General features: G+C 37.9%; 2 protein-coding genes across 6 annotated transcripts in view; one reads left to right on the top strand and one right to left on the bottom strand.

Moving 5' to 3' along the window:
* Positions 1-19,692, top strand: part of Lrrfip2 (LRR binding FLII interacting protein 2) — an 89,280-nt gene extending 69,588 nt beyond the window's left edge. For 3 of the 5 annotated variants that reach the window (XM_026406741.2, XM_026406764.2, XM_026406748.2), the window contains 9 exons: positions 1,638-1,730; positions 2,995-3,087; positions 8,798-8,896; positions 9,183-9,315; positions 11,347-11,396; positions 14,418-14,538; positions 17,073-17,152; positions 17,947-18,051; positions 18,747-19,692. In XM_026406741.2, the coding sequence (XP_026262526.2) occupies positions 1,638-1,730; positions 2,995-3,087; positions 8,798-8,896; positions 9,183-9,315; positions 11,347-11,396; positions 14,418-14,538; positions 17,073-17,152; positions 17,947-18,051; positions 18,747-18,857 (885 nt within the window). In that variant the 3' untranslated portion in view covers positions 18,858-19,692. The remainder of the gene's footprint in view (positions 1-1,637; positions 1,731-2,994; positions 3,088-8,797; positions 8,897-9,182; positions 9,316-11,346; positions 11,397-14,417; positions 14,539-17,072; positions 17,153-17,946; positions 18,052-18,746) is intronic. The other 2 variants (XM_026406755.2, XM_026406771.2) reach the window with 1 other exon arrangement.
* Positions 19,693-20,950: 1,258 nt separating this feature from the next.
* Positions 20,951-27,375, bottom strand: part of Mlh1 (mutL homolog 1) — a 53,211-nt gene continuing 46,786 nt past the window's right edge. Inside the window, exons 15-19 of the mRNA XM_026405962.2 lie at positions 26,502-26,565; positions 23,959-24,123; positions 23,349-23,441; positions 22,957-23,070; positions 20,951-21,731 (exon numbers count right to left, since the gene is read on the bottom strand). Of these exons, the coding sequence (XP_026261747.1) occupies positions 21,564-21,731; positions 22,957-23,070; positions 23,349-23,441; positions 23,959-24,123; positions 26,502-26,565 (604 nt within the window). The 3' untranslated portion in view covers positions 20,951-21,563. The remainder of the gene's footprint in view (positions 21,732-22,956; positions 23,071-23,348; positions 23,442-23,958; positions 24,124-26,501; positions 26,566-27,375) is intronic.

Raw genomic sequence — 27,375 nt, 5'->3', positions numbered from 1 at the left:
GAAGAAGATGTTCTTGCCTCATTTTGTATATTTTCTGGCCTAGGCTTGGAATCAGCCATTTCCCCAAGGAACCCTGGTCCTCTTTCAGTGGAGCAGTATGGATGATAGGGGTGCTTCTTGTCCCTGAGTTGCTCACTGTGTATAGGCTTTTATTGGATATATCAGGGAAATATGTATGTGGGACTTCTGTTTGTTTGTTTGTTTGTTTGTTTTTTAAAGAGGTTTTTTTAAAATTTTTTAGTTTTTGGTGGACACAACATCTTTATTTTTATGTGGTTCTGAGGATCGAACCCAGCGCCCCGTGCATGCCAGGCGAGCGTGCTACTGCTTGAGCCACATCCCCAGCCCCTGTTTGTTTATTATAAGTTCATGCTGGTAGTCCCAGTTTATATTCAGGACCTTAGGGATTTTACTTAACTTCTTCTGTCTTAATATCTGTATCTCCTTTTTCCCACACTGCAATTTCCATTTCTCAAAGTCACTGGGGATGACAGTAGTTATGTTACATTTTATTCTCACTGCTTTATTCCATATTACTCAGAATAGCAATACCAACATCAACACATACATAATTACTGAAAGGAGTCAAACATGTTTGGTTTGGTATGGCCTTTATTTTTGCTAGGCTATGTATAGCCAAACTATTGTTTTAAAAAGTTACTTGAAATAGTTTTCTCTCTCTGTGCTTAGGCTACTCTATCTTCTCTATGAATATATAGTTAAGTTCATTGCATTTTATAGTCAGTATGTATGTAGGTGTTGCTTTGGGGTTTTAATTTATATTTTTTATTGTAAACAGCACAACATAAAATTTATCATTTTAGTCATTTTATTTTACTATATTTTCTTACTTATTTTTGTAGTACTAGAGATTGAACATAGTAGTATCACCACTGAGCTACAGTCCCACCCATCTTATTTTTGTTTTTTGCAATAAGATCTCACTTAATTGCATAGGCTGACCTAGAACTTGTGATTCTTCTGCCTGAGCCCCTTGATAGCTGGGTTTACAGGCACGTGCCACCATGCCTGGCATTTTAAAGAGTATGGTTGAGTGATGTTAAGTGTATTCATTCACATTGTTGCACATCAGATCTCTAGAACTTTTTCATCATTTTTTTTCCTCCAGTATTGGGTATTGAACCCAAAACATGCTGCCACTGAGCCAAATCCTAATCCTTTTTTATTTTTTTATTTTGAGACAGGGCCTTGTAAGTTGCTTAGGCTATCCTTGAATTTGCAATCCTTCTGCCTTGGCCTTCTGAGTTACTAGGATTACAGATATGCACTACCATGCCAAGCTAAAAGTTTTGATTTTTATGTAGTTTAATTTATTGCTTCATTTTCCCTTATTGCTTTCAGATTTTTGAATCATTTTAGGTAAAGTTTCCCTACCTTTGGTTACATTTTTTCCATTAAATTTCTGTGTGGTTAATTGGTTCTCTCTTACTTGCTTTCTCACATAAGATGAAACTTTTTAAGATTTTCAAATCTTTCTGTGGAATGTACAGTTGTTCTAAGTTCCTATAAACCGGCAGTCCAGACGTGTCTGAAACTCACACTTGGCCTCTGTGTTTTATCACATATGTTCTCTGCCATGACCCATATAAATGATGATATCTTTTGTTTAATAACAGGAGCTAGAAAGGCAGAAACATATGTGTAGTGTGCTGCAGCATAAGATGGATGAACTTAAAGAAGGCCTTCGGCAAAGAGATGAGCTTATTGAGGTATGTCCATGAACTGTGGGAATACTCAATTTTGATAGAACATGAGTTGATTAGGATGCAGGTATGTATGCTGGGAGAAGAAAGGTAAAATGCTACAGAGTTCATTGTGTCTTCACATTTGGTTGTCTCCTAAAAAATTTTAAATATGAAACATAAAGGCAGATTTAAAACAAATTATGACTATGAATCCTGTAAACATTCCCCCTTCAATAGCCCAGTATTTTAAACATTTTAAAAGATATGGTTGAGTAGTGTTAAGTGTATTCACATTGTTGTATATGAGATCTCCTGAACTTTTTCGTCTTTATTTTTATACCTGGTATTAAACCCTTTGGCACTACATTTGTTGGCTTTTTAATTTTATTTTGAGGTGGTCTCCGTAAGTTGCCAAGGCTTACTTCAAATTCGTGATCCTACTGCCTTAGGCTCCTGATTATCTGGGATTACAGGATAATCAGGAGGCTAAGTCGGGAGGATCACAAATTACAGTATGAGTAGGGAAAGTTGGTAGTGATAATTTACCAACAATGTATAACAAAGCAACTTAAGTACAAGAGGATATCAAGTAAGTATCATTGCCTAATTAAAAGAATTCTTTGAGAATTGCTAAATGTTAAATTCTGGTTTTTCTAACTGATGTTTCCTTTATAATTCATGATGTTCCTACTATTATAGATTCTGCTAACAGAAAATCAGTTATCAATCTAATACATGTCTTATTTTTTTAGTTCTGTTTTAAAATATAAAATTCAAAAATCCTACTTATTCTCTGTGAAAAAGGATCATTTGTTCATAAACAATTCTAGAAATGTAAGTTGTTCCATGTTTGGGAAAAGCAGTTATCAAAGAAAGAGTACACATATGGAACCACATGTACACAGAAATCTAGCTGGCTTGCTGCCACATAACTGTGGTTGGAACAGTTATTCCCAGTCCTCTTGCTTGCTTTTGCTTTTTTTTTTTTTTTTTTTTTTGGCGATGCTGAGGATCAAACCCAGAGCCTGGTGCATACTAAACATGTACTCTGCCAGTGAACTGCACCCCTAGAAGCCCCACCCCAACTTTTGTAGGGGCAAGCCAGTGAGACTCCTGTTGCAAGACCCTGGATGTCATCTTTCCTTTTAGCAAACTACTCTTGCCTTTTCTGTTTATCCCAACTTTTAAAAAGTTTATCAGCTTTATTTTTTATCTGTTTTCCTCCCTCTGACTCCTTCCCTTTTTTCTTCTGCTCTTTTATTACTTCTCTTACCCTCTTCCTCTGCAGGAGAATCAGCGCATGCAGCAGAAACTAGACACCATGACAAAAGAAGTGTTTGACCTCCAGGAGACACTTCTTTGGAAAGATAAAAAAATTGGGGTATGAGATGAAGTTGGGCTTTGACTAGAAGCTCATTTATGAGGAATAGACCAATAGAATTTAACTTAGGGACTCCTAAAAATCTGGCCTTTCGATTGTTCTTGAGTAGTTATACAACGTGAAATATGATTAGCAGAAGACAGAGGGTCTTCCATGGGAAAACCTGATTCTGTGCCTGGAAAGAATTCATCTTTCCAGCCGACTTGGGGCTTGTGAAACCTATGAGTAGAACTTTAAAAGAAGGTGTTCTTCTTGCTCCTAGGATCCATATCCAGAAGCAGCCACAGGCATTTAATTCAAAGTTTGTGGGTAGTTTGATATGTTTACAAGAATCTGAATAAGAAGCAGAAAGATAGGGAGTGGGGATAGGGAAAAAGTTATGAGCCTCCTATAAATTCTCGGTGAATAAAATGGGAAGAGATTAAAATCAGTTCAATTATGGAAGTTGATAGGAATGTTAGACTAGGGTGAGTTGCCAAACTGTGACATCATCTCTAATTATAAATCCAGAACTCCCTAAAGCAGAGCCCAGATAAGGGAAAAATTCCTCATTGCTTTTTTTGCTTAGTCTTGCAGGTAGATTCCAAGTACTCTGGAAACTGAAAATTGTCAGGTGTCCTTCAACTGACAATCCTGTCTTTTGGCATGAGCTTTCTGTTCTGCCTTGGGTTCGTGGGTCCTACGTAGTTGCCAGAGGCTTACCTTTTTAGGGAAAGGAAACAAAAAACAAATGAGGAAAGTCTTGTTTTTTTTTTGTTTAAGATTAGATAGGGCAGTGAAATGTTGGCAGAGATCCACAAAAGCACTTGTGGATGTGACAGACATGCTCAGATGTGAATGCTCTGCAACAGATCCTTCCTTTTTAGGACCATTCTGATGCCCAGCTGGTGGTCAGCTGTACCCCATTCTTTTTACCATTCCAGGTACCTCATCTTCAGTTAATAAACACAAAGGAGTTCATAGATCAAGAATTTAAAGAACTAAACTACTTTTAGATAATTTTCTGATGCTTAAGTTACTGAGTTTCTGAAACTTCATCCAAACCTAGGAAAGCTTTCTAAGGGATGAATGAGCAACTCTATTAGGCATTTTGAAATTGTGGTTGTGAACTACTGATTTTATTTAAACTTTTACTTGGGAACTATAAAATGAGATATGAAAAATTTATGTTACAAATTAGGCAATTTGTAAAGTATAATTAAAAATCTAGTCATTGTCTACAGTGAGCTTCTTTTAGGACTTTACATAATTTCCTTTAGCACAAATCTACAGATCCAGGGTTTCTAATTTGTATAGTTGTCTCAGTTTTTGAAACTGAGTATTGTGGACCAGTCTTAGAAACTCTTAAAACATTTAGTTCAATAAAATGTTCTTTGCTACCAAACGGGCATGCTGATGGTTAAGTTATAAACTTGACTTTTTAATTGTCTGGACATTTTTTGAATGAATAACTAGAAGTCTTTATTCTGTGGCTGTACAATTATGCATTCCTTTGACTTCTTAAAATTAAACATTTTTAATTTTGAGAACATTTTAGAGTCACATGCAACTATAAGAAATAATACAGAAAGATCCTGTATGCCTTTTATTCTGTTTTCCCAAATGTTCCCACATTGCAAAACTAGTATAATAAATATCACAACCAGGATACTGTATATAATAAGTTGAGATACAGAAGTTTTCCATTCCCAAAAGGGATCTCTCTTCCCTGTCCTGACTCTGGTACCCAGGAACATTCTACCACTGAGCCATATCCCCAGCCCTTTTTAGTTTTTATTTTGAGACAATGGTCTTGCTAAATTGCTAAGGCTGGCCTTGAACTTGTAATCCTCCAGCCTCAGTGTTCTAAGTCTTTGGGATTACAGGCATGCACCATTGTGCCTAGCAGATCACTCCTCCCTTTTGGCCACATCTACTACCCCTGTCCCTCCCACCCCAAGCTCTGTTTTCTATTTCTATACTGCTGCCATTTAAGAATGTTTTATGAAAAATTGTTCTAAAATATAAACAACATACAATTTACCATCTTAACCATTTCTTCAGGGTATAGTTCAGTGGCATTTAAGTATATTCACAGTGTTGTGCTACTGTCACCGCCATCCACCACCAGAATTTTTCATCTTCCCCAGCTAATACTTTGTTCCCATCAAACAGCTGCCATCCCTGCCAGCCATCCTTTTACTCTATCTGAAGGTACTGTACTGTATAAATACAATCGTATAGTATTTGTCCTTTTATAAGTGGCTTATTTCATTAAGCATAATCTCTACAATAATCAGTATTGTAGCATATGTCAGAATGAATGTCCTTAATTTTTAAAGTTGACTAATATTCCATTGTATGTGTATACCACATTTATCCATTGATGTACACTTGGGTTGCTTTTCCCTTTTGGAAGTTGTGAATAATTCTCCTGTGAACATGGTATACAGATATCTCTTTGAGATCATGCTTTCAATTGTCTTGAAATACTCAGCAGTAGAATTGCTGAATCATATAGTAATTCTATGTAAATTTTTGAGGACCAGTCATTCCATTTTCCATAGTGACTATGTCTTCTTACATTCCCATTAGTAGTGCACAAACGTTCCAGTTCCTCCACAGTTTCTCCAATACGTGTTTCTTACTATAGGTAGCCATTATTACCTTATTATTATTAGCCGTTCTAATAGATTCAAGGTAATCCTCTTTTAACTTTGAAGACACATTTCAGTTATGATCAGTGACTACTTAATACATCATTTGTCTCTAGCATCATTTCCAAGATTCAGATTTTGTGACTTCCCGTTGAAATATGTCTGTGATTCCCAGGTTAGAGTTCAGTTTTTCTAGTTGTTCCTTCAATGAGCTCAATGGTCTTGCCTCTAGTTCCACTGCAGTTCTCCTCAAATGCCCATGTGTAGAGTAAGTGTATACAAAGGCCCTGTGTGCTTGGCTAACCCATCATACATTTGTTCCCATTCTGAGTAAGATATTTGTGGCCCAGAACAATTATATGGTGATTTAACCTGTTGCCTCAAAGTTCAGCCATATATATTGCATATATCTCTGTTTGGCCTTTTGAGGTTAGGTTAGGGATAAAGAATTATTTAGATCTCCACAAACATGTACTTTTTCTCTAAAAAAAAAAAAAATCAACTGTAGGAACTATTATTGCATGCAAACACAAGGGTAGTTGTTATATATGGTCAGGTAATGCCACAGGATTGCAAATCCAGCATGAATACGTTTTATCCAATTATAAGGTATTTTGGTAGTTTTCAAACTTTGTGGTGAAATGGACAGATATACAGGATATATTTTATTTTCCCATCTACAATTGTGGGAGGATGAAATTAAAAAGTCTAAAAGTAAAAATTAAAACCCAGCAGTACAAATGTGGAAAGAGGAGAAAATGTCATGTACTAGCATTTGCTAGAATTCTTGGTTTCAAATTGGTCTGTTCCTAAGCGGTCTTTTATATTCAGTGGTATTGTTTCTATAGAGCATGTTGTGACAGTGATCATTTACTCAGTTACATGTGGTGATGCATGGCATAATTATGCATGCAGATACCAATAACTAAAAGTATCTAACCCAGCAGAAATTAAAGTGTGGCTATCCGCTGATGGGAAGATATCACTGTGTTTTGTTCTCCTGATGTTCCATTTGTTAATAATCTAATAGAGTGTTAATGCTATCCCCAAGTGTTAGAGTAAACACCATATGGTACTAGAAACTCAAATTAATTTACAGGTAGATCATATAATACAAATATAAACTATAAAAGGAAGTTAACTCAACTGTGGTTAGCGCATAATCCTGTAATCCCAGCAGCTCTGGAGGCTGAGGCAGGAGGATCAAGTTCAAAGCCAGTCTCAGTAAGAGTGAGGCACTAAGCAACTCAGTGAAAACCTGTCTCTAAATAAAATACAAAATAGGGCTGGGAATGTGACTCAGTGGTTGAGTGCCCCTGAGTTCAATCCCCAGTTATTCTCACTGGCCCCTGCCAAAAAAAAAAAAAGAAGAAGTTAGATATTGACATTGCAATTGGATAAGAGCAGACTTGCCCTGTGACCTACTTTTCTAACATTATTTGGGATGATAATTAAGTAACCTAATGCAACCTCTATAGAACTGTGATATAAAAAAAAAAAAACTGTGTATGCAAGGTCTTTGGAACCAAAAAGAATTAGATTCATTTTCTGGTCTTGCCACTTACTGTGACTTTGGGGGAAAACCAACCAACCAACCAACCAATCAACAAAAGGAAGACCCCCACCACCACCACCACACCCACATACAAAAAAACACTTCTCTGAGCCTCAATTTTCTGATCTATAAAATGAGGATAAGACAAGTAGTACATTTGCACTGTACATAAAGGAGATATTTCATATATAAAATTACATATAAGGGAGAAATTATGGGTACATAAAATAGCTCCTGCCATATAATTTGCGTTCCACAAATGGTCATTGCTATGATTCCTTTTTAGTCCCAATTTGGCTGCAGAATAGAATTACAATGATTTTTAAAAATTGCTCGATTGTATAGTAACTAAGCAGTTGGCCCACTTTGAAACCTAGTCAACGGAGAGATAAGTTTACCTGTTGTAATTTAACTTCTTGGGTTTATGGGAATGCTGGCAGAAAACATTAAATACAGGAATAAGTATATAGAGAGACTTTTTGAAGTAGCCCAGCTGTGAGGTCCCTGCATAGATTACTTAAGGTAGTAATGTTTTAAAGTCTGGGTTACTACATAGTAGATTTGATTTTTTTTCTGCTTTTGCATTGTCCTCCTTACCTTTGATAGTTCTGAGATTCAGGGAGTTCCCAGTGGAAACACCAGTCTGCTTTCTCTGAACCTCTCCTGTGGCCTTGGCTACTGCAGGTAGTGCTCTTTGCTGAGTACCCCTTTAAACCTCTACCCTTGGGGTGAGCACTGTTGCTATCTCTACTGTTTATCAGATAAGGAAATTGAGGCATAGGTAAATTAAATATATGCCAGGACCTAAAAGCTTTATCCTGGAACCCATAATCTGCCAGCCTCCATAGGTGGGCTGTATTTATTTTGTCAATGTTTTATTTTTGCTTTTCACATTTTGAAAGTACATCAGAAAACCAAATGAGTCTTAATTGTATTTTATTAAATTAACAGAAATCCTGGAAAATCCCTTTGGAGACTTGCTATTTTGGACTAAGTGGTATTTGAGTATTTTGCCACACTATTTGGAGAACAATCATACAGCCAATATTTAATCAAAATAACTTACGTATACTGGTTATTTTTCTTCCAAAACCAACTTTTTATTTTAAAGAGATCAGATATATTCTTGAATAAGTTGTTTTAGTTAAACATGAAATACTTCTTGTTGTTGTTGACCAAATGAGAATGTACTAAGGAGGTCAGTGAGGAAAATTTTAACTCTTGCTGCTGTCTTCATCTTCCTTTTCCTATTTTCTTCTTTGACTGGAAAAGGAAGATTTTTTCCTGCTTGATGTGATAAGCATGTTTTGCTAAATTTATGCATGAGAACCAGTTTCTACTAAAGCTCTCTTCTGCAGATGTATACCCATATAACCATTTCCTCCCCTGACTGCTTGTTTCCCAGCTTTTAATGGCCTCCTTGCTTTTTATGCCTTTATCTTTGCTTATTTGAATTAGTTACCTTTCACTTGCTCTTTTTCTGTGCCATTTTTTCCCTTGCTACCCTTCCTAAAACCAGGCCCTAGAGAAACAGAAAGAATACATTGCCTGCCTTAGGAATGAGCGAGATACGCTCAGAGAGGAGCTGGCTGACCTGCAGGAGACAGTGACAGGAGAGGTATGTGAGCATGAGCTAGAGCTCAGTTTCCCCACTGCTTTACTCTGTCTTTCTCTTATCCTGTCATCTTTCCTAGCCTGAATACAAACGACAATTTTGATCTGGTTTGATTAAGTCATTTTCTTCACAGAGGTGTCTATATATTCCATGTAATTGATTCTAACTAGGTTTCCCCCGTGGCAAACATACATTGTTGCAGAGTTACCTCACAGAGCTTCTGCTTTCATATGAGCCATCTTTTGTGATGGTGGGTTGTTTTTTTTTTTTTTTTTTTCCTTTCCCACAGAAACATGGTTTAGTTATAATTCCTGACGGCACTCCCAATGGTGATGTCAATCATGAACCAGTGGTTGGTGCCATTACTGTTGTGTCTCAGAAAGCTGCTCAGGTCCTGGAGTCAGCGGGAGAAGGGCCACTAGGTAAGACTGGTTGCTATTTTATCTTGGATCAATGTTGTTGGACTTCTAGCTTGTTCATAATCCAGCTTGGAAAACAAAAACAGGATAAGGGCCATCTGAAACTCATCTAGCTCCCTAACAGGAAGATCTGGATATATTATCTTTAGACATCTTTTGACATTGGGTAACCAGCATCTGAGTCATTGTGAGGCAGTTAAGTGTAGCTATAAGGTCCCTGGATGGAAGCACCATGGGTCTGCACCCAGTGCTTTTCACGAAAAAGTCAAGCATGCCCATCCCAGGGAGGCTGTGGGTTGGCAGCAACTTTCCAAGTGTATTTTTAGTTTTTTCTTCCTGGAACATCTGGTTTTGTGTTTCACTACTTAGTTCAGGGATAGCTCTTTGCCATCACATTTCTTAAGGCAAGAAATAGATGATCAGGAACGATGGGTATCAGAGGCCTGAGATTTCTAGAGCAGGGCTTCTAAGCCTCTTAAAATCTGGACCTCTTAAATGTCATTCTGAGAACCTAGTGGCACCTCTCCCAAGGAAACCACCAGGGTGCCCATCCGTTGTCCCTAACAGTCCTACAAAAGGAAGAAGAATAACACAAATAGTTACTGTATCATCAGCTCACTTTTACCTATTAAGAAACAATCCTTTTACATTTTTCATCTTGTTTTTATATATGCCAAGGTTTCCTAAAGGAGCAGGAGGTGCTGGAAAAGTGGCACAAGCTGATAGTATTTTAAAAGTTAGTAAGCAGGTTCTTCAATGTGCAGAATTTCTGAAATGTAGTTATAGGGCACTTTGATAAAGTAGAAGATGCTGGGTGGGTGAGAGGGAAGATCTAGAGAATGGAATAAGTAGAGTCTAGGATAGCTCACAGTATTTCTTCTGCCTGTTTGGAAAGTGCTGAAGAAAACAGAACTTATATTTGGCTGTGACCCTTATTAATTGTGGGATGTGCTTCTTTAACTGAACTATTGTAGTCTCCTCAGACCCAGAGGCCTATGTTACTTAGCTTTTCATCAGTGTGAACAAAATAACCTGAAAAGAACAATTTGGAAGAGGAAAGACTTATTTTGGCTATGGTTTCAGAAATTTTAGCCTGTGGTCTGCTAGCTCTGTTGTGCTATGGTGAGACAGAACATCATAGTGGAAGGGGTGTAGTGGAGGAAAGCTTCTCAGCTCCTCTCAGTCAGGAAGTAGAAAGGAAAGAAGTAGTAAGGAAGGAGGCAGGAATAAGATACAGTCTCCAGAGGCATGCCCCTGGTGACTTAGTTTCTTCATCTATGCCCCACCTACTTACAGTTCCCACCTTAAGTAGTTCATTCATATTATTACTCCACCAAACTGATTAGTCCACTGATGAAGTTACAGCTCTCATGATCCAATATTTTTTCCTTGGAATCTTGCTACATTGAGGATTGTGTTTCTAACACAGAAGCTTTTCAGGGGACACTTCATATCCAAACTATAACAGGGCTTATTGGTGCCTGCTTAGGAAGAAGCAACATACTCCACAGACTGGGAGCAAGCCCTAATGACCCTGCTTCCCAGCACCAGATTTGCCCATGGCTGCCCCATCTTAAGAGTTTTCCGACTCTCACTCACTAAATTTTGTGGGAATTTGCTCCTTCTAGCATTGTGGTCCTCTGTTTTCTTGGCTTTAGCTTGCCCTTGCTCAGTCCCTGTCTTTCACAAGTTTTGAGCTCTCCTACTGAAAGTAGAAGCCTGTGGGACTCCCATTGGCATTTGAGTTTTTCTGTCTACTGGTGAAAGTTTGTAAATTTTAGAAACAAGGAAGTGGTCTCCTTTGTGCTTCAGTTTGTTCTTAACTGGAAAAAATGTTGTATTTGGTGCCCTGATAAACATCAATGTGTGGAAATACATTTGGGATAATTAAGTAATAGTATGAAAGTTTCTATTTCTTTTCATACTTGGAGCTGTAGGTAATGTAACTTATCAGATGTTTGCTATTTGAGAAATTAATTGTTTATATACTACTTCATTACAAATTTAGTTTATAGCCTTTTTCATTTGTTTCAGATGTAAGGCTACAGAAACTTGCAGGAGAAAAGGAAGAGCTACTATCACAGGTAAAGATTTTCTTCTTTTTAGAAGATATTGTTAATTTACTTAAGTTACATGGCAGACTGTTAATAAACTATTCATTGGAAATTGGAAATGTGCTTATTTTAAACCTCAGTACTCAAGTGAAATTTAAAAGATAAAAAGATAGTGCATATTTTGTGTCTTTGTTGTTTCTTACTCTTAAAAAACTATAGGACACAATCTCCAGTGAGTCATTGAGTTCCGCAAAGTGAGTGGAGACAGCAGTCCTTTGCCTGACTCCTCTATCAGCCCTGACCATTTCTATTTAGTTTACAGCTGACTCTTTTGGTGTGTAACCTGCTTATGTTGCTTCTTGATCGTTCTGTTTTAGGCATTCTCTGTTGACATTCCTCTGTGCAAGATGAGAACTTAGCTGTTTTTCGTCCTCTGTCCCTGTCTTGGACTTGCATACTTCCCCATCCTCATATCCTATTAATGAAGGAACAGTGTAATTCTAGTCTGTTTATGTCATCAGGACTTCTGAGCATTACTCACAAGGAAGCCATGTGACATTCTAGGCTTGACTTTCATCTCTTTCACAACCATTTGTTAATACTGTGGTCTTTCTTTTCGTTTCATTTTCCTGGTTTTCTTTGTGTTTATCATTAATTTAGCCACAGAGTTTTAAGCAGTAGTTTAAACCCATTCTTGTTGTTTTCACATGCATCAGGTATTCTCTTGTTTTATCTTCAGAAGTCTTGGCTCTGACTTGACCCATTCTAAACTAGTGGCTTTCTCCTTCCACATGCAGATGTGATCATGCTGTCTTGGCACGTGGGACTTTTCTCTGCCTATGATTTGGGCTCAGTTCCCTTTTCCTAGTCTATGCCTTCTTCCTTTATTTTTTCTTTTATTTTGGTGTATCTTCCATAACTTCCTGAGGAAAGGGTATGTGGGCTGTTAACTTTTCATGATGTTCTGGGCCTAAAGTGTCTTTTATTTTACTCTCTTGCTTGATTATCAGTATCTAATTCTTCTGGTCTGCAGCATTTCCCTTTGGATTTTAAACAAACTTCTCTGTCTTCCAGTGTGGTTAAGAGTGTTTGAGGACATTTTGATTTTTAAATCTTTTTTAGGTGACATATTTTTACCCTGCTTCTGAAAGCTCATGTCCTATTCTCTTTCTCATTAGTGTTTTAAAATTTCAGTGATGTGTTTTGAAGTTTTATTGCATGACACTGGACCCTGTCAATTCTAGGAACTTCTGTTTTTAGTTCTGGGAAAATTTCTTAAATTATTTTGTTGACTTTTCCCTTACTCCTCCTACTCAATCATTCATCAAGTGTTGAGAGAGATGCCACTATTTAACAGTCACTATTCTACGCACTTGGGATATTTAAGTGAATAAATCAGTTCAGAAACCGATCTGTCCCAATGGATCTTACATTGTAGAGAGAAGAGATCAGAGATAATAAATAGTGAATGTAATTAAGAAGTAAATTATATGCTATGTTAAAAGTTTATGTGAATGCATTTATTATAAGTGTTTCACTAGCTACAGTCAGCTCCATGGGTAGAGGTCATGACTGAGTAGAGTTATATTTTACTAGGCAAGTATAATGGGGCAAGGGAGGTGAGGGAGTATAGAAGAGAATGATGAGTCTACTGGACCTAGAAATTAATCTGGATAAGGAGGATTGAGAGGACATCCAAGAAAACATCAAGGCACTGTGAAAATACGATAGAATCAGTGGACTAGAAGTATAGTGGAGTTGAAGTATGTTAGGGTCTATAGATAATGAGTTGGAAAGATTAGGAATCGTGGTGAGGGGGAGGATGCATGGAGCTGAATTGTATAGGAACTGTTCTCTGATGTTGAGATCTAATCTATGACTATAGCATGAGTGGCTGGGGACAAGAAAGGGTGGATAGCAAGATCCTTGGAGAGGAAGTATTCCAGAAACTGAGAGATGAGCCCAAGAGCCTCTCTGTAGGTGTTTCTTGAAATTACTGAGAATGAAGATGGGTGGTCTTGAGGAACTAAAATGCTGATGGAGTGGGATGATGGAGGTGAGGAGAGGGAGGTAGTGTGTGTAATTTGAAGAGATGAAATTAAGAACTGTGCCTTTAAAGGAGGATGGGGTGTAGAATAATTCAGTACCAGCAAGGAAAACAAGAGGACACCTATTAATTTCTGGGTTCAGTGTTAGGAGGCTGTGGAAGAAAAACAAAAACAAAACACCCAGTACTTGGTGGGACTGCAGAAGAATGTAGATCAGCACTGAGGTAAAGGAAGAGCTCAGAGAAGAAGCTGAAGGAGGCAGGGGCTTGCTACTGATGGACTGACACTTCCAGAGGGCACAGTAGAAGAGTTCCAGGCACTGGGAATGGTTAGGAGATGAAGGTTATGGGCTGTATAGTCTTGTGGGGGAAGAGTGCAGAAGAGGAAGGACGACCCTTTTCGAAATGGATGTAATGATTTCCTCAAGGCAGAGAATACTGGCAACCCCATGAATGTTCAGAAGTCAGAGGTGTCTAGGAAGCATGAGTTTAGTCCAGTGCAGAGCTCACCCTTTCCCCATGAGGTTAGTGGCAAACTTCCTCTTGACTACTGTGGATAGAGTTGAGGACAGTTGGGAAGCCACTTGGACGTTTCTAATCATTTTTGTATATAGAAAGATTTCTAAATATTTCACTTATCTCTAAATTAAACATTACTGGTGATAAGAATAAATTGTAACTGCTTGTGAGACTTTCCATTTTTAATAAAAATAAAATACCCAAAGATGTACTGTTCCATAAATATACACAAATAATAAAATATGGCTGTTTTTATTGGGACACCTGGTCCTAGGGCTCACTTCTTTTTATATTTGTTTAGAGCTTACCTCTAGTACCTAGAATCATGTGTCCCTTAGTAGGCACTCAAGAAAATCATCTGAATGGAATGATTTGTATGGCCAATATGATGAGAATCTGCTTTGTTCTGTGACGTGGCCACCGGGTCAAGCATCTGCTTCATTTGAGAGAGTGGATTTTGACAGTGACATTTATTTCCATTTCAGATTAGAAAACTGAAACTGCAGTTAGAAGAAGAACGGCAGAAGTGCTCCAGGAATGATGGCACAGCGGGTGACTTGGCAGGACTTCAGAATGGCTCAGACTTGCAGTTTATCGAAATGCAGAGTAGGTACTAGGGGACAGGCCAGTCTCCATTTGTATACAGGTGTGTCCCCAGAGTGGGATTGTGAGCAGGTTATTGGGTTCTCATACTCACTTGTTTTGGTCATTGGTTAGTCTAGACAGCAGTCAGTAAAGCAGCTGAGCAGAGGCTGCATTGGTCTGTGGCCTTTAGGTATGTGAGAGGACACCATCTTGCTCTCCTGCTGTTTCTGGGCAAAGGGGTTTCTTGGAGCTTTTTGCAAGTTGTGAAATGCCTTTGACAACCTGATACTGTCCTTTGTCACACCTAGGTGTAACTTTAAGCTCCCATGCAGCACCCTTCCCCCATTAAAGTTTTGTAGAATTTATCTTGGATAATTGGAGATTTGGGACTAATACTAATGTTAAGTAGTTTTAAATTTTTTTTCTAGAAGTACTTTTTTATTAATTTATTTTAATTAGGTATGTATGACATCAGAATGCATTTTGAGTCATTGTACAAAATTGCAGCACAGCTTTTCATTTTCTGGAAGTATATTTTAACCCAAATTAGTCTCTAGATGGAATTTTAAAAAGATCACAAGTCTAGTGTACTGTTTTATCCAGATTATTCCAGTATTTAGCCCTTTCTACTTTTGACCCCATATTATTTTTACACACATATATAGCATTCATATTAAATCCCTAGCTCAGGGATTTCAGCAGCCATTGGTATATAGTTGGTTTTGTTGGTGGTGGCATAATTTATAGACAGGGAAAGACTGATTTTTCCAATTTGAATAGCTTTCCTGATAACTGATTTTAAAATCTTGGCTATTAGGTAAATAATCTGAATTAGGTCAAATAGATACGACTTTTTGAATTAAGGTTTATTAGTACCAACTTTTGAAGTCTTACTTCTTCTTTTGGGGTCAGCTAAAATGCTAATAATGTTTCCTGGTGAATGTTTTATTACAGAATATCATTTCACTGTGGAGGGTTGATGAAAACAGGGACAGGATTAGAGGGGGCTGGCTAGTTAGGAAGATATGATGGTGAGCCTGAATCAGTACAGGGACTTCTGACAGGAGAAATTCAGAAGGAATTGAAGAGAAATGGGCTGGCATTTATGTGTGGGTACTTTCTAGAGCCAAGTGGGTGTTGTAGAGCTGGTTTTTGCAGAAGGAAAAAGTCTCCAGGGATGGGGGGGGCAGGGCAGGGGTGGGGGGCGGAATAAAACAAAGTGAGCTGAGCAGGACTGTGGGAATGCCAGGCCGAGCTGGTGAAGACAAAAGCAAGCAGCTCCCTTGGACCAGAAGGCCAGGAAAGGGGCCCAGGCAACTCTTGGCTTTGAAAAGCACCTTGGCAGACATTGTGCTTTGGAATGAAATGACACATGAAATGACTGAGACAAGGGACTTATACTTTTGTAAACAGGAAGGAATGGGTGGGTTGAAAAGTGAGAGGGAAGCAGCATATTTTGATAATCAATAGGTTGCTAGGGATAAGAATTGAAAAACAAGACCCTAAAATTGAAAAACAAGACCCTTCTGTTACAGAGCTTGTGAATGGAATAGCTCTCTTCACTTCCAGGGTGGCTTTATAACCCATGAAAGGTGATAGCAGCTATACTATTCCAAACATCTCTTGCATTGAAGATAATTAAGTAGTTATAATCTTGACCATGTGGAAATATAGAAAAGTTCTTAGGTTATTTGAATATTTCTTTTTGTTTAAAAGTTAGATTTACTTTATCTCCTTCAAACTAAGCTGATTCTATAATCATTGTATAGGGAAATTTTTGTTAAATTTGGGTTCCTGGAGGGATTTTTTATTCCGTGCCCCATTCATTTCTCAGCTTCTCATTTTAAGTGATTTATTTCTTAGGTCAGATGCACATCTAATAATTCATAGCTCTTTGCAAACATTATCACAGTTTATTAAAAAGCATTTCTTCTAGCAAATACTGAAGCATCCAAGGCTAAGACAGAGCCCCTTACCTTACACACACACACATATACAAACATATTCTCTCTCTCTCTCTCTCTCTCTCTCTCTCTCTCACACACACACACACACACACACACACACACACACACAATTTGAAAACATGATCATTGTCATAAAAAACAAATTTTAATGCCATAAGGGAAGGAGAAGATACAGTTAACTAAAGAGAGTCATGCAGGAGATGAAAGGGCACTTGAGGTTTGGGGGAGCAGAAGCAAAACCTGGAAGGTGGGAGGTATAGGGTTAGGTTTGGGGAACCAGAAGGCCCAGTTCTGTGAGCATGGAGGCTCTGTGGGATACAGGGCTGCGGATAAAGTTGCTTCCTTGGCAGGGTTTCTTTCTCTAGGTTTTGCTCACTAGATCAAGGGGTGAAGAAAGACTTTTCTCTGAATTTCTAGTTCAAGGGAATGCTGTTGCAACATAAGTGCTGGAGATTCAGCAGCCCATCACCTGGCTGCTGGAGATGTGGCAATTGCTGTGTTTTGTGTTTCATAGTCTCGGAGGGCACATTTCTCTGCATGCTGCATATCCGAAAGATGAAGATTATTCATCATTATATTCTGTTCTAGGAGATGCCAATAGACAAATTAGTGAATACAAATTTAAGCTTTCAAAAGCAGAACAGGATATAACCACCTTGGAGCAAAGTGTAAGTACTTCTTCTGTATGGTACTTTGTGATTTAATTTTTTTTAAAAACATCTCCGCTTCCTGCATCTAAGTGGCTAACCCTATGAGTGCAAGAGTTACTGTGAGGTTTTTTATTTGTTTATTTGTTTGTTTTTTTGGTGGTGGTACTGAGAATTCAATCCAGCAGTGTTCTACCATTAAGCTGTATTTTCAGCCCTTTTTATTTTTAAGTTTGAGACAGGGTTTTGCTAAGTTGCCAAGGCTGGTCTAGAGCTTGTAATCCTCCTGCCTCAGCCTCCCAAGTTGCTGGGATAATAGGCATGCATCAACATACCCACCCTATTTGGGTCTCCAAAAAAGCTCTTTAAAATAGAGAAGCCAGCAGAGAGCACCTGGCAGGGTGCTTTAGCCTTCTGTTTTCTCTAAAAACATAAAAAAAATATACCTAATAATTGTTTTTTTTTGTAGATATTTCAGAAGAATTCAAGATCATAACATCTAACAAAATCCCTTAGTGTACATTTAAAAAAGTCTAGAAACTTCTCCAGTGACTTTCCTCTTACAATGCTACTGTGGCACTTAAACAATATTTTATCATAAAATTGGGAAATTGGCCCAATGACTCTATATCTGTAATCCTCTTGGAGATTCTTCTTGGTTTATAAATAGTAGCTGGGTCTGAGAAGACCTATGACTCATCCTAGGGGGACTCATTAGTGTTTGATTATTTAGAAATCGTAATGATGTCATATTTCCATTGTGGCTACCAAATAGTGGTAGTGAATACTAGATGCCTGTATTCTCATATTCACAGATTAACCGGCTTGAGGGGCAGGTGCTGAGATACAAAACTGCTGCTGAGAATGCTGAGAAAGTTGAAGATGAACTGAAGGCAGAAAAGAGGAAGCTACAACGAGAGGTACTTGTTTTAATATACCTCTTGGAGAATACATTCCTAAAAAGAAAAAATCCTTTGGAAATAAATTCTTTACTGCCTAAGAAACTTGACACTGGGTCAAATCTTAAGGAAACAGCAGTTGAATGTCACTTATTCTTGTTACCTGCATGTTGACTGCCACTTACTTTTTTGTCTTGGTCAGTTAGACTTAATAAGTTAAAAAGGTGATTTTCATTTTTGTTTCAGATTAGGTCTATTTCTGCATCTTCTCTATATCCTTTCTGTGATTTTTTGCAGGGGAAAGTACCGGGGATTAAACTCGGGGGCACTCAACCACTGAGCCATATCCCCAGTAATATTTTGTATTTTATTTAGACACAGGATCTCACTGAGTTGCTGAGTGCCTCACTTTTGCTGAGGCTAGCTTTTTTGAACTTGTGATCCTCCTGCCTCAGCCTCCTGAGCAGCTGGGATTACAAGCATTTGCCACCACACCGGGCCCTTTCTGTGATTTAAACAAATAATACATATAATCATTGTTTAACACCTTTAGGTGACTAAAAAAAAAAAAAAAATAGGCTGTTTTGGGATCATGTGTGAGGCCATCACAACTTGCAATGCTTCTGTTTCCCAGAAAATTGAAAATAAAGTAGCACTGAGTTTTGTTTCTGAGTTTTTGGCCACATGAAGTCACTGTGCTCTCTCCCTGTCTCCAGTTACGAACAGCACTGGACAAGATTGAGGAGATGGAAATGACCAACAGTCACCTGGCCAAGCGGCTAGAGAAGATGAAGGCCAACAGGACAGCACTTCTGGCCCAGCAATAGGGCAGCTGCCCTTTGACCTGGGTGCTGCTCTGTGGGGCCCTGCCCAGAGGGACTGACTCTTTTTGTACATTGACACAAACCCTTTCAGTACTGTTTTGAGTTTTTGTCATTAAAACATCCACCTTTGTATTTTATAATTTATGTGAATGAAGCAGGTTTGAATCTTCATGAACGAACACTTTGGATTTTGTGTGTAGTTTGATTCTAGACTAAGAACTGGTCTGTGCTATTCATGTTTTGTTTCCATAATTTTAGAATCATGTTTACTCAACATTTTCCCCCAGCTCCCTCAGTGACTGGGCACTTGGAGGCCTTGGCACGGGGTCTGGAGGACAGCAGTTCTATTGCGCTGAGATACTTGCTGGAGACCTCAGAAAACACAAGTGCCTTCTCCACAGAGCAATTCAGACTTCACTGGTATCCCGTGGTCAAAAGACATCTACCCGTCATATGAGATAGTGTTTATATTTTAGTGAAGAAATAAGTTCAAGCATGGGGAATCAATGTGTTTCACTCAAATTTATATGTTTGGAGGAAAAACCCTTTTTTTTGTAAAATATTTAAATTTATATAAGAAAATGTTAGAAAAAGATACGGGGAATGTATATAAAACTTGCTTTATTGCAGGGGGTAGTGGAAGTCCAAGGCCTATTCTCTTAGAGTAAGAGCAGGGTCCTTACTCTTCCATATCAACTATGCTGTACCTTCTAAAGTATTTTCATCAGCTGCTTATTTGTGGAATGAACCTCAGACAAGCCCGAAGGTGGAGGGAAGGGCAGGGCAGGCAGGTGGGAAATCTGCCTGTGAATTCTATTAAAAATACCCTTCTTGCCGACCTCAAGTGGCTGTTGACACATTCATTTTATTATAGGAGACTGTGAAACAAATCACGGCAGCCACTTCTCTCCTATCTTGCTTCCTCCTCTTTTCTCTCCTCAAGGAAAAATTATCTGGAATGTAGAACTTTTTCTTCTATAAACTTTAATTTCATCTTTAAAGGCATCCAGTTCAAGGTTTTTTTTTGGTTTTTTTAAATAACCGAGTGTAGATACTTTTTAGGATTTGTGATTTTCTTTCACTATTGGAATCAAGGTGGTGTTTATGGACATGATTACTGTAGCTTCAAAGTTTACACAAAAAAGATGTTGGGGAAAATCTAATGAATCAAGGCCCCTTAAGATAATAAAACTAGATTTAAAACTAGATAATAAACTCAAAAGTGAATAAAATCTTTAATAATTGTTCCCTTCTTTAGAGTAATTAGCCCTTCATTTTTAATATATGGAAACCAATCTCCTAGATTGAGACAATTTCCTATAAATCATCTTTCTATGGTTTTGAGGTTGGACACGGGCAGGAGGATGTTCTAAAATGCAGTCTAGCTCTGAAGGCCTGGGAAGCCCCTTTCCTCTCCACCAAAGATCACTCAGCTGGCACTCTTCTGGGCTCATGAAACCTCACTTCTGAAATGCCCCAATCCAATGTTCCGAGTTTTAGTTGTCAGAAACTGATCTTGCCCCTTTTATGAAACAACAAACATATCCCTTCCACTCTTTTGTCCCAGTCTTTTCTAAATGGAAATGGTTTCATTTCTTCATGAGATACTCTGTTCTTTTCCACTGAACTTTCTTCACAGAAGCCTGTAAATCTGAATTTTACCTTAAAACTATAGGCATTCTTCCTCCCTGTGCTGAATGCTCAGTTTCTGTAAATGCAAGCTAATATTAACGTATCTTATTTTGGCACTTACAGTTTAAGTGTATACTCACATTATCCTTCAAAAAGAATACTGTTAAGACACATCTAAAAATTTATTTATAGTCAATCCACCATGAAAGAAATGATCTTTTCTCTGTCATTTTACTTTATTTCTGGTGTTTACTTTGAATTAGTTTCTCCTTAGAGAATAAGTTTCTTCTAGTGTAGTTCCTCCCTATGATGGGCTTCACTTTTATTTTTCATTTCTTCATACCTAGGACTGAGGGTGTAGCTCAGTGGTAGGGCACTGTGGGTTCAATCCCCAGTACTGCAAAACAAATATTTAGAAACACCTTTTTCCTTCTGTTCCCTCCCTTCCTCTCTCCCTTCCTTCCTTAGTACTAGGGATCGAACCTAGGGTCTCCTGCCCCCCAGCCCATAGACATTAACAAGGTGGGATAAGTTAAAAACTCACACCAGTTATAGAACACATGAAGACATTTACCCTAAGAATAAATTAACTTTGGCTACTGAAGATATTGATAGATTCTCAAATCAAACTTTTTCCATAGTTGATCAGTAGAGACTTAGGTGTTCAGGACTTATTTTAAAAGGCAGCTGGACAATATATGGTATCAGAGGATAAAAATTTGCCAAAATACAGAAATAATCAAATCAAAGCATAATCTGCCAAGTCTTCAAGACCATTTTAGAATTCCTCACGGTGCTTGTAGAACACCTTATTAGATATCAGGGGCTTTCAAACTTTGGTGATTCTTCAACACAACCTGGTATATACTAGGAAAAATCTGATCTAGGAAACTTTTCAAGTGTGATGTTAAATAAGAAACTGTTAAGACACATCAGAAAATTTATTTATAGTCAATCCACCACGAAAGAAAAAGTGCCACAAGTTGCAGGCAAATGCAAATTTTCAATCCTGTCTTACCAACCACATTGGGATATAAAGGAAGAATAGAATACTCAAGAGTTCATAAATGATCATATTTAACACCTCTCAAAGACTTTGTACAGATCAGGCAGGTTAGCAAGCTGCAGGACATTCCCATCTTCTGTGAAATGTTTAGGAGGCAGAAGGTGTGAGCGGAATGCTTTATAGACAATGTGTTCCACAGTCCACTTCCAGGGGTTTGGTGTGGAGCCAGGTACCTCGCTCTGAAAAACACATGTTAGATGTCATAAGCCTTCCTATACATACTGCCTTCCTGGCAATGGGGTGGGCACTTGGGCCTAGACAGTCCTGGTGGCTTTCGATGAACTGTGTTGTCTAAAGCTTATGAAGGAGCCTAGCATCTCAGTAATCCCAGAGGCTTGAACATAAAAGATGAGGTCTTTGAGAGGGCAAAGTAGCCATTGCTCTTGCAGGGCCATCTCCTATGGAATCTCTGTGTCCACTCAGGAAGGAATGTGTTGATTACTGCAGGATCTAACATAATGTCTGATCCTTACTGGTGTCTGGATGGCAACAGTATCTAACTCACCTTCAAATTTGGGGGTCTGAAAGTAGCTGTTTTTCCAAAACCTCCACAGATAAGAAATGAAAAAAAAAAATGGTAATTTTGCTTTATTGTTCCTATGAGAAAATGTTCGTTATCATCTGTAGTTCCTTTCCTTGAGGAACATATTCCCAATCAAATAAGATAACTCTCAGCACTGTATGGTAAGTGTGCTGCCTTGCCTTTTCCACCAGAGAGAGAAATTCCCACGGCTTTAGCCAGAAAGACCCGGGAGTGAATCTCCTACACCTATAAGGCACTGGGGATCCATGAGTATGCCAACTGTCCTGCAGCTTTCTGACCTGTGAAGCACGCAGACCACTTCATCTCAGGGTGACCATGAACAATCACTAAGATGGCTATGCAGTAAAATGGCTATCCTTTAATTTGTGTACTACTTCCACTCCTCTGACCCCTACTACCCCTGAAATACTTGCTGATTGAAAGGGATTATTATCTGACTGGTTGTTATTTGTGTCAAATTGACCTATAAGTGAAATTCCAGAGTCTTATTTCCTGGCTGTGCAGCAGCAGACATGGCAGAAATAAAGGGTGACCAGGGAGACATCCAGAATCTGAGGACTTGGGCTGACAATGGGACTCAGGGACCCACCAGCCTCGGACAGTCTGTCTCAATGTAATGGCTTGTGCTTCTACAGTGGACAGTTTCTGAGATCATTCTAGAGGTCTAAGTTCTAGAGCAGCAGAAGGAAAAAAAAAAAAAAAAAACGTAAATAAAGCTGACCACTGTGTTTGATAAATGAGAACATACCCTGTTAGATATATGAGAACTCAAGATTTTAGAGATGGGCAAGTTTCATCTCTTAAAGGTTGTATAAGGGCCCGTCCCTGTCCTGGAGTGCTAGTGTGCTAGGCCACAGTACCTGTTGGCCTGAGAGGGTTGACTCCTCCGATATGTACTGCTTCCGGATGGAATAAAACATAGCACATTCTTTACTTAAGCTTTCAAAACATTCCTTTTCTTCATCCCAATTCACCTGGTTGAAAGAATTCAAAAACTTAGGTACATGCTTTAAACAATTTCATTTGTAAATGGGGATAATGAACTACTTATAGCTAAAAAATGAAATGTGACTCTTAGGCATTGAAATAGTTGATAAGTATGGCTGGGGACAAATATTGGTGTGGCTGATGGAATCTTCATGCTGTTCTACCCTTGTCATCTTGACAGTTCCAAACGAAGGTGCGGTCACATGCCCCGTTTACCCAGAATCCATGCACATACCCATATGCTTAGTACCTGCTTATCACTCACCTCTGTAGCTAATCGAAGGATGAAGATAGGCAATCCCTCCAAGGGGGGCACATAATTGTCAATTAGAAGGGGTAATCCAATCAGGTTCCCTTCCTGCTTGTGGGAAAAAGGACAGAAAAGGGGACAAGATTTAACAAATTTATTTAAACAAAGTATAAACAAATTTCATTAGTGCTTCCCCAGTTCTCATCCTCAAAGGTTTCTGGTTACTTGACTGGACTGGGCATGGGAGGAAGATCCAAACAGTTAAAAAGCTTCTGGTCCCAGTGTACAGCAAAACAACCTTTTATTTGGCTCTGCTCACTAATTAACACATCGAGACAGAAACTCCCTAAGATTAAGAGGTAAGAGAAAGAAACAGAAGCAAGTGGCATAATCTCATGTATTGAAGCCTGCAGAGCGTGGAATTCAGCTCTTCCTTCTGTCTGGATCCTTTACCATGAGAACAGGAATGGCATAAACAGTTGTATATGCAAGAAATGCAAACAGGGAACAGAGAAGATTTCATTTCTGTCACATGCTGCTTCTGAGGGGGAGGCCAGACTTCTCATCTTGATCTAGGAATCTGAAGAATATGGCAGGGGCTGTATACAACGAATGGCCATCATACCATATCAATTTCCAGAGAGAAATAGTCTGCAAGCATCTCAGCCTTCTTCTTCAGAAACTCAACAATATATTCTGCAAGTCCTTCTTTGGGGCCATCTTCCTCCGTCCAGCCACTCTCAGGACTGTCTAAGGCAAGCATGGCAAGGTCAAAGAGTGGTGCTGGCTCCTAGGAAGGAGTGAGAACATCAAGTGGCAAGCATTAAAAGGACATCAAATTACAAAGCCCAAATTTCCACCAAACTACTGCCAGAAGAGCAGGTGAGATACCACAAATGTTAACATTCCCCATTTCCCTCCAAGGAAGTACCTGAAGAGTCCACACAAAACCTCTTTCCTCTTTGTCAATGGGTGTTTCAACAGATAGGCTGTGACAGACAAGAGGCCTGCTGAACAGCAGGAGGGCTGAGGCTACCAGCAGGTACTTTTCTTTTATGTAGCTCTAGGGATTCAACTAACACAGTTCTAGAAAACTACTAGGCAGATCATTTCTTTACACTGATTCACCCATAACCAAATCAGGGAGGAGGGAGAATAAATCAAATTGAGCAACATTTCAGGTAAATCATCTACCTGGTGAGGAAGAGGATGGCACTCTATGGTCAAAAAGGAGATACATAAAGCTATTCTCCATTTTTTCCCTTCTGTTGTCGTTAGTATTACTTTGCTGTTATTTTTTCATAATAATAGGATTAAAAAAAGGATGTAACAACTTTAAACACTTTAGTACCCAATAACAGTGCTTTAAATTATTTAAAGGAAAAAACTAAGATAACTGCAAAGAGAAATAGAAATAGATAAATTTGTATTTATAGCTTGAAGTTTCAATGCCTATTTCTCAATAACTAATAGAAAAAATAGAAGATTAGCAAGGATATTGAAGACTTAAGCATAAATATCAATTTGATACATCTGATATTATAGGACGAACTCAACAAGATCAGAAGACTAATTCTGTTAAGTACAAACAGGGTATTTACCAACAAAGACCATATTCTGGGCCATGACACAAATCTCAATAAATGTATAAGAATTCACATGTGTTCTCTGACCAAACAGAATTCAGTTAAAAATCAGTAACAAATCTCTGAAAAATCCCTAAGAGATTAGAAACTACATGATACAATTCTAAGGTCAAAGAACAAATAAAAAAGAAAATTAGAAAGTATTCTGTTCTGAATGATAATGACAACAATATCAAAATTTGTGCTAATGCAGTTTTTAGGGAAAATTTATAGTATTTTACATCTATAGCAGAGAAGAAAGCTCTCAAATTAGTGACCTCAGCTTCTACCTTAAGGAATATAATATAGAAGACAAAACAAAATAAGCAGGAAAAAAAAATAAAGGTCAGAGCACATATCAATGAAATAGAAAACAAAAAGCAAGAGAAACAGGGATAAAGCCAAAGTTAGTTCTTATGATATGATCAATAAATCAACAAACCTTTAAGTAGATTAATCAAGCTAAAAAAGAAGACAAATTACCAATATTAGGATTGAGAGTAGTTATATCACTACAGATCTATAGATATTAAAAGAATAAGTAATATTACGAACAACTTTAGGCCAATACATTTGAAAAAAACAGGTTAAAGGAACAAATTTCTTGGAAGAAACAAAATGCCCAATGTTACCCAAGAAGAAACAGGTAATTTGAATAGCTCCTTATCCAGTAAAGAAAGTAAGTTTATAGTTTAAAATTTTCTCATAAACGAATCTCCAGGCCCAGATGAAATTACTCATGAATTCTATCAAACATTAAGGAAGAAACTCTATAAAAACCCTTTCAGAAAATAGAAAGTGAGAGGATATTTATCAAAGGAGAGGATATTATGGGACCAGCACACCCTGATACCCAAACCATACATAACAGTACTTCTATTCAACTTTGTTCTGGACGTTCTAGCCAGTGCCATCAGTCAAGAGAAAGAGAAAAGGCATCCAGACTGGATAGGAAGGAAACTTCTTAGTCTTTGATGACATGATCACTTATGTATAAAATCTGATAGATTTGAACTGCCATTTATCACAGCATTAAAAATATGAAATACTAAGGGATTAATTTAACAGAATATTTTCTCCCCAAGAAAAACTATATATTTAACATACCCTAATCAAAATCTCAGCAGGCTTTTTCATAGAGTATGTCAAATGAAAAAGGAAGTTACCTGGATGGGTAGTATGGTTTTAACTCTGAAAAAATCTTGGAAGAAATGGACTAAAATTAATTGTTGGGGTTGTGTTTTGACGAGTTTTATAAAATACTTATTTTCATCTCTTTCCAAGCTTTCATAAATAGATATGTATTAATTTCTATTATAATAAGCATTTGTTCAAGTTGGCCACTAAATGACTATTTGGCTAAAAAAAAAAAAACATCTTACGGCAATTAGATACTTCCTACATAGCAAATAATACAATACACAAACTATCCTATGCATATTTAGAAAAATTTAATATACTACAAAGAAGATATTTGTGTAGAGCTCCTATTTTCAGAAATGACCAGCTGTTTAAGTTCCAGAAATGAGAATTATAAACTTACCGATAACTTCAGAACACCAAAATTGGCAAAATCATAAATGAGTATCTGGTAGAACAGTTCTTCACTGAAAACAAAAATGAAGTAATTTTAATGAAGAGCTGAATCCATGCTTGTGGGCTGAACAGCAGGCACAAAAGATGGTTCTGCCTGGCTGTGGAATCTTTTTTACTGTCTAACAAGATTTCTTCTTCCTTCAAAGAGCTGGGAGTGTCAACATTTGTTCCTACCAAGGCATTGGGTAGCCAGCCTCCACAGGCAGGGATTAATTTAACAGAATATTTTCTATGTCCAGCTTACTATGTCTGGCTTGCTATCACCCATGCTGTTCCCAGCCCTAGGGTGCTATAAAAGATTTCTGACGTCCCGTAGTGAAATTTAAGTTTTTTGTTTGCCTTTCCCACTTAACAAAGAATCCTATAACAACTTTTTGACAACTCAACATTAAAAATTACATAGGAAAAAATTACATGGAATGTATAGGCAAGACAGGGAATCTTCCTAAGTAATCGAAAGAGGATATAAGGCAGAATTATACTACACTGATATATGGCTTAAGATGGTGCACTGGCTGGCAACAATCCAAGAGCAGCTGTTAAATATAGACCATAATGAATTATTTACAGAAAAAAAGACTTGGAATAAATGTCACATTTATATGATACTTTCTAGTTCTTTTTTGTGCTTTTATTCATGCACTATAGTTATACATAACAACTGGGTTTTTTGACATAAACATACATGCATGGAATTTAATTTACTCTGTTTCAGTTTCCAGTGTTCCCCCTTTCCTTCCCTTCACCTCCCCTGCATTCTCTTTCCTCTACTGGACTTCCTTCCACTCATTTATTTATTTTTAATTGGTGCTTTATAGATA

The sequence above is a fragment of the Urocitellus parryii genome, chromosome 3 (genome assembly GCF_045843805.1).
Source record: "Urocitellus parryii isolate mUroPar1 chromosome 3, mUroPar1.hap1, whole genome shotgun sequence".
Classification (NCBI taxonomy): Eukaryota; Metazoa; Chordata; class Mammalia; order Rodentia; family Sciuridae; genus Urocitellus; species Urocitellus parryii.
The sequence above is the reverse complement of the archived record's forward strand: the minus strand, read 5'-3'. Positions and strand labels throughout refer to the sequence as shown.